This window comes from Ictalurus furcatus, chromosome 29, assembly GCF_023375685.1.
Source record: "Ictalurus furcatus strain D&B chromosome 29, Billie_1.0, whole genome shotgun sequence".
NCBI classification, from domain to species: domain Eukaryota; kingdom Metazoa; phylum Chordata; class Actinopteri; order Siluriformes; family Ictaluridae; genus Ictalurus; species Ictalurus furcatus.
This window is the reverse complement of record NC_071283.1, coordinates 5,061,298-5,075,989: the sequence shown is the minus strand read 5'-3', so window position 1 is coordinate 5,075,989 and position 14,692 is coordinate 5,061,298. Positions and strand designations below refer to the sequence as shown.

Here is a 14,692-nt window from a genome sequence, read left to right as displayed (position 1 = left end):
GGGCAGTAGAATATAGATGACTTCTGGAGACTACTCTGCAGATTTCTCAGGCTGTTATCTGGTGGCCTGGCCTGTGCTGCAGCTTGGTCTTAGGCTACAGGCTTAGGCTATGTGAAATAACTGTGGTTGTTCATTTATTTTCAATAACCGCTTCATGGTCAGAGTCCCAGTGCCTATCCTGAAACACTAGGCATGATGTGAGAATACAGACTAAATGGGATTCATTTCATATCACAGGGCACCATGCACACACACACACCTGCTGAATTCAATTTACGTCAGTAGCCAAACCACCTACTTAGCTATAAACCAAAAATGCTATGATGGTATAGCCCACCTGTGATTGTGAATAATAACATATCACCAATTTTGATTGTTCATGTGAAATTTATTGGAGCTCAATGGTCAGCAGGTGTGGCCTCAAACACTCTTTAGCCACTCCCATGATCATTATACAATTAGATAGAGCAGTAGATAACTAAGACAAGCATCTTTAATTCAAAATACCACACATAGCACCACTGGTTCTTTACCTTTGGTCATTTCCACAACCAATTTTAAGTATGAAGGTTTGGGTTGAATATTGAGGAGGTTGAATAGAATATTTGATTGCTGCAAACATGCATTTTTCAGATCCTGCTATTGTGTTTCATCCTTTACTAAAATGATATCAACTTTAGTGCTAATATCTGTCCTTCAGGGAGAATCTTCAGCTTGCATTTACATATTTGGCAAAATCTGTATAAATATATTTGATATATTTTTGTAACAGACTTACAATTGAACCGAGCAAATGTTGTTAAATGAATTTACTCAAGGGCCTAACAGCGGTAGCTTGGTGGTGCTGGGATTTGAACCCACAAAGCCTTAACTACTGAACCACCATATTTAAAGTAAAATGAGAAATTATGTGCAAGTACCCTAGTACCACTAGGAACTATGGTAGAGGGTTTGCGATTAGACAGTGTTGAGTTCCAGAGGTCTGTTAACTGTTTCCAGGATAATAGCATAGCTGATTAATGCCAGTGTCAAGGTCATGACAGAAATGGTATAGCCATTCATGTCCCTTAACCAGTCAAGACCTTTGGAAATTTGCAGAAAATCAATTCATAGGCAAGGTATTCTGGGGTAAATTGAGTTACTTTTCATAGCAGAGATTATCTTATTGGATGATAATTTTATCTTATATCTTTAAATTTGTTTACACACTGTATATATTGATATCAGAAATATTGACATCAAAAGTTTAATGCTCACATTGTCCAATCCCAATCTAATACTTTCATTTTAGTTGTTAACGTCTTTGTCTCTTGGATAAGTTGTAGGTTTTCATGTTGATTTACTGGCAGTGTTCTTATGTTAACGTTATTACAATATAATATAATAATGATTACATTTAATAATGGTTCACTAAGTCATGCAGCATACATTGAACAATAAATCATATTCTCCATATCAAGACATGAACAAAAACTCTACACATTGCATTATTTCCATGTAAATTAATGCTCCATCATCTTATCAGGGGAAAAATACAAGTTTGCGTACAAATAAATAGAGAGTGGTATGTTATGGGAGGATTCGTGTTTTTGCTTCGCTCTGTTTCTTCACAGTCATTATGTCAAAGTGTGTGGAGGCATAAGTTTGTAGAGATAGGTGAAAATAGAAAGGAAAAACATCATTAACTGTCAATTTGTTGTTGTGCCCCTATAAGCTGCCACACACACCATAACAAAGGCACCATTTTTCCCCCTTTATTTTGTTACTAGTCTGTATGTGCTTGTGTGAAAGATGTTGGAAGTATGTAATGAGAGTTCCTCTTGGTATAGCTTTTCAAACTTTTGTGGATTCAAAGTATATTTGAACAGACAACTATGTCAGAAATGTATGATCCAGTATACTCAGAAAGAGAAGTATTTGGTGAACCACTCTTGCCTCTTGGGGTCTTGACCATCAGGTCCTGCTTCAATCACCCTTGTTTCAGATGGAGCCCTAAAACACAGATAAATACATCAATTAACTATATATATATATATATATATGTGTGTGTGTGTGTGTGTATGTATGTATGTATGTATGTATGTATGTATGTATGTATGTATGTATATATATATATATATATATATATATATATGTATGTGTGTGTGTGTGTGTATGTATGTATGTATGTATGTATATATATATATATATACACACATACACAGAATGTAGCATGGTTGCATGCACATAATCTCTGTCCAAGCATGCTGTCCTCTAGAACCCAATTCTTCTGCTATAAATTGTTGTTTACAATCACGTATATTGTCTGCTATATCAAAACGTTTTGTGGTGCAAATCAGTGCCTGCAATCCCCTCTGAAAGTAAATAGGCCAATTCTATTGTTTTTGCTGTACACTGAAGACATTTGGCTTTGAGATCAAAAGATGAATATGAGATTATAGATCAGAATTTCAGCTTTCATTTCATGATATTAACATCAGGATCTGTTAAACGATTTAGACCATGGCATCTTTTGGTGGCAGACCACCCAATCCTTAGGCAAGCAAAAGTATTGGCCCAGATAGTCTTAATGTAAATAACACTTAATATTTGGTTGCAGGTGCTTTGCTTGTAATTGCTGCTTCAAGTGACAACCCAATGATATCACCAAACTGTGGTATTAGCTATACCCAATACTTGTACAATGTCTGTAATCGATTTTGCCTCTTTTCTCAGCTTCAAAATGGCTTTTCTCTCAGAGACAACTCTCTGGTCTTCATGCTAATTTATCCTTTTTAACAACAAATGCAGTCTTCACAGGGCTCAAACCAAGAGTAGACATTCAGAGCTATTCATTGTTTAAACATTCAATCTAACAGGGCACACCTGGGCAACAAGGAACACTTTTTTAAAATGTTTTTGATCACTTGGAAAAACAGGTGGATTCAAAAGGTGCCACTGACTAAATGAGGTCTCTAAAGGATAAACAGTTCAAGCTAAATAAGATTTGAATGTTTTATACTTCTTGAGCCAGCCCCCAATCCTGCCCATGTACACAGAACTCTGCCCCAGAACCTATAGTGGTTAGGGTTAGGCCGTTGGCAAGGACTGTCATGCCATCAATGTCAAGCGCACTCGAACATTCAGCTGTTTAAAAGTCAAGTTGCAACTCTAGCAAACATGCAAAGTTCAAGTCAAGAGCGACAGTTCTGTGGGTGGAAATGCCTCGTTGATAAGAGAGGTTAGAGGAAAAGGGGCAGATTGGTTTCGAGCTGCCAGGAAGGATATACTAACTCGTATAATCACTCTTTACAACTGTGGTGAGCTGAAAAGCATTTTAGCATGAACAAAACATCAAACCTTGAGGTGGATGGGCTACAACAGCAGCAGACCACATTGGGTTCCTCTCCTGTCAGCCAAGAACATGAATCTGAGGCTATCATGGGCATAGACTCACCCAATCTGGTTTGATGTGTTGTGCATTCGGAGATGCTTTTCTGCTCACCACAGATGTAAAGAGTGCTTATTTGAGTTGACTTCCTGGGTGCTCAGACCAGTCTGGTCATTCTCCTCTCTCTGATCTCTCTCATCAACAAGGTGTTTCAGACTGCAGACTCCTATAAACTCTAGAGACTGTTTGTGTGAAAATCCCAGGAGATCAGCAGTTCCTGAAATACTCAACCCACACTCGTAGGGGAAATTTTGTTATTAGCATTGAAATTTGAAATTTGAAGTCCAAAAATATTCTTGTTCCTAGAACTTTTTAAATCAATTATTATTCTTTTTATTATTATGTCTACTGATTTGCATGAGTGTCTGTAATTACCTGATGTGCTGGGTGTTGTTGAGTTGCAACTGGTACAGGAGATCATGAGTGGGAGAGAGAGTGTGTCGAACAGAGGTCTTGGCTTCAGGATGAGGGGAAATTGGAGTTTGTGTCTGTGATGGGAGGATTGCCCGACTTGACAATTGGGGTGACTTGGGAGATGCCCCCTCCACTGAACTGAGACTTGGTATGCTGGACCCACTTGGTGGGATGTCCTCAAGGATCTTTTTCTGGAAACATGACAAAGTACGTTTGCTTTGCTTGGCTGAGCACTTTTTCCAAATACTAATTCCGAGTACATAGCTCAAATGCATATTTCATGTATTCACGCAGATCATTAACTTCTCTTGCAGGTTATTTCTAGACAGATGTGTAAAACTGCATTAGTTTACATTGATGTCCATTTTCAAAGGAGGGCCATATTGTTATAAAAATCATCGTTTGTTTTTGTATTGTTGATGTTAAATATGAACAGTACTTCTGGGTGTGTGCTTTCTTTCCCATCTACCAATTTGCACCTACTAGCCACATGACACATGACAGCTTCCTCTGAGACATGTGAAGCCAACCACCGCATCTTTTCAAACTGCTGCTCATGCTATGCCACAGGGCAGCTTAACACCCATGGAGGAAAGCACTACTCTTCCACATATATAAGCTCACAGACACCCATGACTGGCTAGTGTAACACTGACTGATGGGGAGAGAGTAATGCCATTCCTCCCACCCACACAGCACTGCTAATTCTGCTGTTTAGGACTCCCATTCACAGATAGCTGTGGCATTGTCAGGATTCAAACTTGTGAGCTCTTGACAATAGGGCTAATGCTTTTCTGTTGCACCACTTGGGAGGCCCATCAGTGTGGCTTTTTTAACCAATGGGTGAATTTCAGTGCCTCCTTATACTCCACATACATCATACACACATACATCAGTATTTCTGCATTTCATTTATCAAGCAATACATCATGAAACCAGTTAACATGAGCCAACTAAATATTATTAATGAACAATTTTGGTCTGCTTATGAATATCAAAAACATGATGTGTTGTAGGGAAGGCATGAACATCACTCTTTACCACACTGTTGGTAATTGTGAGATATACTAGTGCTTGGCTGATCCGCATCCCAGAAATCTCTCCAGGCTCTGTGTGTGTGATGTGTGAAACTAACCTTCATGGTAGGTGTGAGACTTCCTGTTTGTGTTCTGGGGTGGTAGGATTTCACTTTCCCATCACTGATAAGAGGAGGATGTTGGGATAGCTGATGGAGATCTTCCTGGTGGACAAAAGAACAAAGAAAAACTTAAGTTTCTGTATGCACATAGTTAGTGTACACACTTAAGACTCATTCACCTGCAGGTATGCATGTCTTTTGTACTAACCACCAATCTCTTGATGAGCTGATCTCTTTCACTGAGCTTGTCTTGCAGTTTAGCAATGATGTGCAGATCCTCTACTCTTCTTTTTCCCGTCTCCTCCCTCTCTTTCAGTCTACATTTATACATATACATACATACACAAACAGTTATTTTTTATGCTCTAATATAGCCTTAGTTGTGTGCATGCTATAGCTGTGTGTATGGATGTTGTTCATTATTGAAAAATATAATAAGAGTAGTGCGTTCTCTGTTTCGCAGGCAACAATGCGGGCATGTAGCTGTGTTTGGGCAGAGGTGAAATCAGACATTATGGTCTTTATTTCTATTCTCTCTTCATTTTTCGTGGTCTCTATTTCGCCCTGTGCTTCATCATTCCTGTCTTCCTCCCCATCCCTTGATCCACCCTCATCCCCTTTCTCCTTCCAGGAGCTGGACAACCTGCAAAAAACAAAGATTTCAAGTATTGAAAATGTATACATTTATGCACAATGTACCAGGTCCCTGTAGTTTGTGATAATTCAATGAATTCACTTTTCATATATATTTTTAAAAAGATAAAATATTGACTCAATTGTATTAGTTTCTAGTTGTTTCACCACACCAAGTCTAGAAATCAAATATACATAAATCCAAATATGAAATAATGCACACTGCAGTGCATTTCAGTGTGAGCAGACTTGACCTAGGAGTACACTCCTGGGCAAAAAAAGGCATAATATTAAGATTTAAATACCACAATGAAAAACGATCAGAGTCACAAAACTGTGTTTTTGGAGTTGTGCATCCACGGCTGTTGATTGAGCATTGAAGAATGATCTCATAAATGTACTTGGATGATAGAAAGATCAGGGTCACAGAATTTTGCACAGAATGCTATGGAAAAATGATCAGAGTCCAGTCACATGACCGAAATCAGCCAAGAGGCTTTGAATAATGGCGGACGCCCAGCTGAGTGAATTTCATTGTTAACTTACTGTCAAATTTCTTCAACATATCTCATTAGTAATTGCTCTAATATTAATATAATAATACAATAATAATATTAATAATGTTCAAGTTGAGATTGATGTTTAATGTATATTCTGTGAGTTTTCAGTATTTAAGTGATGATGATGATGCTCAGTTGAATAAATCAGTATAAGTTCATCACTGTATTACTGTGAATACCCACGGAAGAAAGATCAGAGTCCGCGCAAGCATTTTTTCATGCTTCAATTAACACAACGTAAACAATGATTGCTGATAACTTTTGGTGTCTTCATAAAGACTATGAATGGGTTTAGTGAACATATCATCAAGATTTTCTCTGTTCTCAACTATTATGACATAAGAAGGTTCTGAACTTTTAAATTCAAATTCTGGAATTCAAGCACAGTGTGATTCTGATCGTTTTTATCATTGGTGCCTTCATTTTAATGGTCTTAACAACAAATCAACACACCAAGGAAGACGTTAAAGCTTCAGGATAGGAAACTCAAAGTGATATGCCTTGAAAATTTTAAATGTACGACAAAACAAAACAAATGGGTTGAATCAGGAGTCACTGTTTGTGACAGAGCTAGAAGAAATCAACTGAATGAAATGGGATTTACATAGAGAAAAAAACTGAAAAAAACAAAAACCAGCACTACGAAAACAAGGTTACAGTGGGCTAAAGAGAAGAAATCATGGAGTGTGGATGATTGGATGAAAGTGATATTCAGTGATGAATCATGAATCTGTGTTGGCCGAGGAGACGATGCTGGAACTTTTGTCTGATGCCGTTCTAATGAAACATATAAAGATGACTGCCTGAAGAAAACTATCAGATTTCCACTCGTTTATGATATGGGGTTGCATGTCAGGGAAAGGACCAGGGGAGACCTCAGCAGTCAATGCACAGGTGTATATTTAAGTTTTGGACACTTTTCTCATTCCATCGATAGAAAATAGGTTTGGTGATGATGAGGTCATTTTTCAGGATGATAATGCATCTTATCACAGAGCAAAAAGTGTTAAAGCTTTTCTTCAGGAAAGGCAGATCAACTCAATGACGGGACCAGAAAACAGTCCAGATCTCAATCCGATTGAAAATTTATGGTGGAAATGTAAAAAATTGGCCCATGACAAGGCTCCATCCTGCAAAGCTGATCTATTGACCGCTATTCGAGAAATTTGGAACCAGCTTGATAGAGAATATTGTTTTTCATTAGTGAAGTCCACGCCTGAAAGAATTCAGGCCTTCAAAAAAGCCAGAGGAGTAAGTATTACACAAAGTATTAATTGTGATTAATTATTTTTCTTCAACACTGAGTGATTCCATATTTTTTTTCCTCTACTTGATCTGGAAAAAGATACGCCATTAATTAAAACAATTTAATTTAATTTGTTTGAGGTATGTTTCATGAAGCCAGAATGTTCAGCTATTAAACAAAAAATAGTTTTGTGTCATTTCAGTGATTTGTCTGCTATGAAGTAAAAAAGCCAGGTGAACTTCCTCTAAATGTGGCGATTCCATAATCTTTGCCTAGGGTTGTACAGGACTAGACTCTGAGGCGGTTTGCTATGGGTGGGGTGTGGCCACCCTTAGGGGTGGAGTTCAATACAAATGTCTCTTTCTTAGGAACCATAAATCTGATCAAGCTGAAATATCCTAGCAGCTACTTGGCAACACCCTAGCAATACCTTAGCAACACCAGAAACTTGCTTATGCTTCATAAACACGCTTGCATTTTCTTCAGGAAATGCACATATTCTCATAGTTCATTCCAATTAGTATCCTTCTGATTTAAAACAACACCAGTTTGAAGTTTTGAACCTTAATCTGACCTTCTGCTGCTCTTTTGTTTGTGGTGCATGCTGGTTTCTCTCTCGGTGTTGAGTTCATGCACTCGCTCTCTCAGTTCCTCATTCTCTCTTTTCAGCTCTTGCACCTCACTGCTCCTCTCATCCAGCTGCCTCTCAAGAGACTGTAGTCGGTTCTGCTGCTTCAGGTCCTTGCATAGAGAGAGAGGGGGAAATGGTTCTTTTATGTTAAGCTACATCAGTGTTGTGCTTGTGGATGCTAATGCCAGGGTTAGCAGAATATACCTGTTGCAAAGCCATCATCTCTGTATGTGTCTTTAGTTCGTTCTGCAGGTCTTCTATCTGCTGCATATGTCTCTGTGTGACCTGCCTGACCCATTCAGTGTGCTGTTGTGTTAACTCTGCTTTCTGTTTTTCTACGCACCCACACACACACACGCACAGATACAGAGAGAAATACAGACAAGAAACACAGATAAAACACTCCCAAAACATTAAAAGAAGGACATGGTGATATGGGATACAAAGAATGGTGTCATGGCACATACAGAATTATTGGTACCCTTTAGGAGAATGGGCAGAAATTATTGTAATGTTAGATCACCGAGTTCTCACTGTACAATCTTCTGTCTAAAATATAGTCAGCCATTGGGAGATAGGAGACAGTCAGGATCACAAAAATATTGATACCCTAACTAAACCTTCTTTTTGGAAGAAGAATAAAGCAGTGTAAATCAGCTTTCAATGCAAGGTTGCTATTCTTAAGTTTTGTGACTGGGTGTGGATCTTGGCAATCTTGGAGTAGGGCCTGCCGTCCTCTGAATGGAGGTGCCAGTCGAAGTATTGGTGGCACATTGATTTACGAATGTTTGAGGAACCACCAGGAGGAACTGGAATCTGTGTTGTGAGATAGAGAAGCCATGACTGCCTATTGCCACTGAGATCCCCAACCAAGAAAAGTAGAAGGAAACCGAATGAATGAATGAAATTCATTGCTTAAGGAAACTTTTTCATTCTTAAGCTCAAAATATCACACATTACATTTGTTATTTCTTTTGTACGTTCATGTTTCTCATTTTAACTAAAGATTTCTATCATTCTGTTTACTTCGATCTTTTCAACTAGTTAATGGTCTGGTCTACACTTATATAGCACTTTTTTTAACATTAGCGGTTCCAAAGCGCTTTACACTGTGTCCCATTCACCCATTCACACACACACCAATGGTAGCAGAGCTGCCACGCAAGGTGCTAACTTGCCATCGGGAGCAACTTGGGGTTCAGTGTCTTGCTCCAAGCACACTGCGGCATGTGGAGTCATGTGGGCCGGGAATCGAACCGCCAACCCTACGATTAGTGAACAACCCGCTCTACCACCTGAACCACAGCCGCCCATGATAATAATGATAGTGTCTATGTTGCCATTCTTACCCAACTGTAGTTTGTACTGGGTGTGAAGGTGCTGTCTTTCTGCCTGCAGCTCTTCACTTGCATGTTTCTCTAGAGCCTGTAAGGCATGCTGGTGGTTAAGTCTCTCTACCCGTAACAACTCCTGGTCTCGCTGATGCCATCCACGCTCATCTCTCTTCCCATCTGTTAATTCATTGTCCTTCACTGCTTCCTCACCCTCATCTTCCTCCTGTACAACCTATAACACACACACAAAACATTGAGCATCATACGTCTATAATACTATTGTCAGCTTAAGTTGCATCAAGATCTTGTTTTACAGATCTACTGTAGCAAAAGCTATCTAATAATTTTTTTTTTTTATATCTTAGACAGATTTTATCTTCTGATAACTTTGATGTAGACATTACCTATGTACTAAACAGTCTCATTTATATGGCCCAAATTTGTATGTGGTTACTCTGGTCAAAACCAGGAGTTCTGTCAGTTTGTCAAGTTCTGGTAAATCGGGAAAATCTCATGTGTGTAATATAAGGCAAAAGAGCAGTTTGAAAATATGTGGGTAGCTGGCTTAATACATCTTGGAGGAAGCATGTTAGCCTTTACCTCCCTACTTGGTAGCTGTCATACAATATGACAGTGGAGAGCTGGATGGTGGGTGGGAATTAGAAATTGACCAAATTGCGAAGAAACTAAAAAAAAAAAGGACTCAAATTGTACAGTATTTTCCTGGCGTTTCAATTTACCTGTAACTGTTGTTTCTTTATTAACTTCTCTTTCTCCTGAATTGTGGCATAAAGCTGGGCACTGAGTGAGCTGTTCATTTCTATTGTTTTTTGGATCTCCAGCTTCATTCTCTTCATTTCGTCATTACCAGAGCAGTCCTCCTTATCTCTTTCTTCCTTGCTCCTCTGGAATAGCACTTTTTTCTCATCCAACTATAGGTACAGGATGAAGTATGGTTACAGAACATAAAACGACTGTGTGTGTAACTGTGTGTGTGTGTGTGTTACCTGTGTTTGTAGTTCCTCTACCCTGTGTTGCCAATGCACATTAATGTCTCGGATCTCCTTTTCTCTCTCTTTTTGTAGATCTGCTACATGATCAGAGAAATGCTTCTCAAACTGCAACCTAAACAGACATACAGTATAATGTCTTAGATTGTACCCATCATTCAAATTAAAGAGCAATTTTCCATGAAATATTTAACAAAAAACATGATCTAAACTGTATATACTCTTACTTTGGTAGTTTCTGACTTTAAACAGACAAAAAAAAAAAGAAAAAAAATTAGGGGATAGCTTTAGCAAGTGCCACACTATAACATCAGCTCATCACACTGAACTGTGCCCCCATTTTAGTTAGAGAACACACACATATTTATACGTATTTGGTCCAGAAGTATTTGAACACTGACAAATGTTTTGTAATTTCGCCTCTGTACACCACCACAGTGGATTTGAAATGAAGCAATCAAGATGTGTTTGAAGCATAGACTTTCAGCTTTAATTCAAGGGGTTTAAGAAAAATATTGCAACCGTTTAGGAATTACAACCATTTTTAAATAGTCCCTCCATGTTCACAGGCTCAAAAGTAATTGCACAAAGTAACATAATTATAAGTTTTATTATGCAAGTCATCAGCAGTCAATGACTGCCTGAAATCTGAAACCCATGGACATCACCAAATGCTGAGTTTCCTCCCTTGAGATGCTTTGCCAGGTCTTTACTATATTCGCCTTCAGTTTCTGCTTGTTTGTGGGTCTTTCTGCCTTCAGCTTTGTTTTCTGTAAATTTAAAGCATGTTCAATTTGGTTGAGGTCAGGTGATTGACTTGGCCATTTAAGAACATTCCATTTCTTTGCTTTACCCATTTCTTGGGTTGCTTTCGCTGTAAGTTTTGGGTCATTATCCATCTGTACTGTTACGTGCCATTCTATCAGTTTTGTAGCATTTGACTGAATCTGTGCAGAAAATATTGCACTATACACTACAGAATTGATCCTGCTACTTCTATCAGCAATCATATCATCAATAAACACCAGTGACCCAGTTCCATTGGCATAGGCATACATGCCTATGCCATAACACTTCCTCCACATCTTTGACAGATGATGTGGTATGCTTCGGAACATGAGCCCTTCCTTTCTTTCTTCATACTCTTCTCTTCCCACCATTCTGGTACAAGTTTCTTGGTTTTTAGATTTTTTTTTTTAGCAAAGCCTAATCTAGCTTTCTGTTCTTGAGTGTTACTAGTGGATTGCATCTTGAGGAAAACTCTCTGTATTTACATTCATGTAAGTGAGAATGTTCTTGAATTGGCTAGATGTTGTGAAGGGGTTTTTCTTCACCATGGAAAGAATTCTGCAATCATCTACTTTAGTTGTCTTCCATGATCTTCCAGGCCTTCTGCCATTGCTGAGCTTGCCAGTGCATTCCTTCTTTTTAAGAATGTACCAAATTATTGATTTGGCCACTCCTAAAGTTTTTGCTATCTGTCTTATAGGTCTATTTTTATTTTTTCAGCCTAATGATGGCCTGTGTCACTTGACACCTCGTTGGATATATTGAGAGTTTCAATGAACAGCTACCAAATGCAAAGTCAACACTTGGAATCAACTCCAAGTAACCCTTTTATCGCCTGAATTTGTCATGGAATAACGAGGAAACAGGCCAAACCTGGCCATGAAATAGCTTATCATTGAATTGTCCAATTACTTTTGAGCCTGTGAAAATGGAGGCACTGTGTAAAAAATCGCTGTAATTCCTGAACAGTTAATGCAATATTTTTCTTAAACCCCTTGAATTAAAGCTGAAAGTCTACACTTCAATCACATCTTTATTGTTTGTTTCAAATCCATTGTGGTGGTGTACAGAGGCAAAATCACATAAATTGTGTCACTGTCCAAATACTTGGACCCGGCTGTGTATATGTATGTAGGTATAGGTTAGTAGTCAGAGGTTTACCAGTAGGCTAAAACAGCTAAAACCAGACAAACACTGGCCAACTGGCCAAAGCAACTGGCCAACTGGCCAAGGCAACTGGCTAACTGGCCAACTGGCCAAGGCAACTCCACTTTCATAGTTTTCTATGTTTCTAGGTTTAGTTTGTTTTCCTAACCAAATATGGTGCTGACCTAGATGTACTATGCTTCAGCTGTGATTATAAAGTAAAACTCTTGTTGTAAAGTCAGGCTTTACAATTCCCATTGTCTTGCTCCTTCAGTTATCTGACTTTTTAATTTAATTTTTCAGTTTATGTAATTCTTACATATACTTTTCCTGAAATTGCACAGATAACTTTTTCAATACTAATCATAACTGAGTAACTCTCCCACGAAGAGACTCAGGAGTCAAACAGACTGAGGAACAGCTTCTCCTCCACCTCCATTGCTACACTGGACCAGTCCTCCAGAATCCCTCCATAAGTGCCTGCCTGCCTGCAATGAACAGTCTCTCACACTTCACATATCTGATTACTGTACTGACAAACAGCAATCACAGATCAACTACACTGTAAAGTGATATCAATGGAACCCGTATCACTACTGTCTGCTGATGCTCTGTACTGTACTGTAGACTATTTGTCAGGCTCAATAGTGCAGACAGTGTCTGTTCTTTACTCGAAATTTGAAAACTACCTCAACTTCTTACCATTGTTAAAAATACTATGATAGTTTGCACATGTAAAGTTATTGCACTACAATGATAAAAATTCTATATATTTCTACATTGTTTACACTGTTTGCATTGCCACACAGGAATACACACTATTTAGTAAAAAAAAAAAAAAACTCTCATCAAAATGTAAACTAATAGCCTCCAGTAAGGAAACTGTAAATCAATTTAGTTGACAATAAAGATTTCTATTCTATTCTATTATTGTATGTGCTATTCACTGGGGAAAGTAGTTGTATGTAGCATGTAATTGTACATGTGTGTGTGTGTGTGTGTGTGTGTGTATGTATGTATGTATGTGTGTATATATATATATATATATATATATATATATATATATATATATATATATATATATATATAATATGTATGTGTATATGTACGTATATATGTATGTATGTATGTGTGTGTGTATATATATATATATGTATATATATTGTGTGTGTGTGTGTATATATATGTATATACATATATAATTTTATTTAAATATATATAATTTTATATATAATTTTATAATTATTTTAAATATTTTAAAATATAATTTATAATGGTGGATGTACACTGATCAGCCATAACAATAAAACCGTGACATGAATGGCACTGATTATCTCATCACAATGGCAATGTCAAGGGGTCGATATATTAGGCAGAAAGTGAACAGTTGGAATTTGGAAGCAGGAAAAATGGGCAAGCGTACGGATCCGAGCGACTTTGGCCAAATTGTGATGGCTAGACGACTGGGTCCAAGCATCTCCAAAATGGCAGGCCTTGTGGGGTTTTCCTGGTATGCAGTGGTTAATACCTACCAAAAGTGGTCCAAGGAAGGACAACCGGTGAACCGGTAGTCATGGCTCCCAAGGCTCAGTGATGCGTGTGGGGAGCGAAGACTAGGTCCGATTCCCATAGAAGAGATACTTTAGCACAAATTGCTGAAAAAGTTAATGCTGGCTATGAAAGAAAGTTGTCAGAATACACAGTGCATCGCAGCTTGGGAATTATTTATAATCTTGTGCCACCCAGATGAGGATGGGTTCGCTTTTGAGTCTGGTTACTCTCAAGGTTTTTTCCTCATGTTATCTCAGGGAGTTTTTGCTTGCCACCACTGCACTCTGGCTTGCTCATTAGGGATAGATTTCTAAAATTAAAATGTATATCCAGAATTTATATATTTCTCTAAAGGTGCTTTGTGACAATGTCCATTGTTAAAAGCTCCATACAAATAAAAATTAATTGAACTGGTAGTATTGTACATTTGTGTATATTTAACCACAACACAAACCTGAGCCCTGAGCCAAAAGAATAACCTCAGTAGCTGTGGGTATCATAGATTTTTCAATAGTCATCCATGTGTTCTGTAAATCAGCCCAACTTAAGACACCCCCCCGCTTCTGGTCTTCTAATCCTACATCACTGCCCCACTTCACTAATGTTCTTGTAGCTGCAAATGGGCAAATGCCCGCAGCTACATTCCAAAATCTAGTGGAAAGAAGCATGGAGGCTGTTATAGCCACAAACGGGAGAATAAATCTGGAATGGCATCGTCCTCCTGAATATAAGAATTGTAATCAAGTTGCTGGTGCCAGATGGGCTGCTTTAAGCATTTCAGAAACAGACAATCTTCTGGGATTTTCACAC

The 14,692-nt window shown here is 38.2% G+C and overlaps 1 protein-coding gene across 3 annotated transcripts in view; it reads right to left on the bottom strand.

Annotated features, from left to right (window-relative positions):
- Positions 1-351: 351 nt before the first annotated feature.
- fam184b (family with sequence similarity 184 member B) overlaps positions 352-14,692 on the bottom strand; it is a 72,742-nt gene continuing 58,401 nt past the window's right edge. For 2 of the 3 annotated variants that reach the window (XM_053619076.1, XM_053619078.1), the window contains 10 exons: positions 10,394-10,511; positions 10,127-10,318; positions 9,402-9,618; positions 8,257-8,387; positions 7,996-8,162; positions 5,434-5,625; positions 5,191-5,299; positions 4,980-5,084; positions 3,806-4,035; positions 352-1,992 (listed from right to left, as the gene is read on the bottom strand). In XM_053619076.1, the coding sequence (XP_053475051.1) occupies positions 1,902-1,992; positions 3,806-4,035; positions 4,980-5,084; positions 5,191-5,299; positions 5,434-5,625; positions 7,996-8,162; positions 8,257-8,387; positions 9,402-9,618; positions 10,127-10,318; positions 10,394-10,511 (1,552 nt within the window). In that variant the 3' untranslated portion in view covers positions 352-1,901. The remainder of the gene's footprint in view (positions 1,993-3,805; positions 4,036-4,979; positions 5,085-5,190; positions 5,300-5,433; positions 5,626-7,995; positions 8,163-8,256; positions 8,388-9,401; positions 9,619-10,126; positions 10,319-10,393; positions 10,512-14,692) is intronic. The other variant, XM_053619077.1, reaches the window with a different exon arrangement.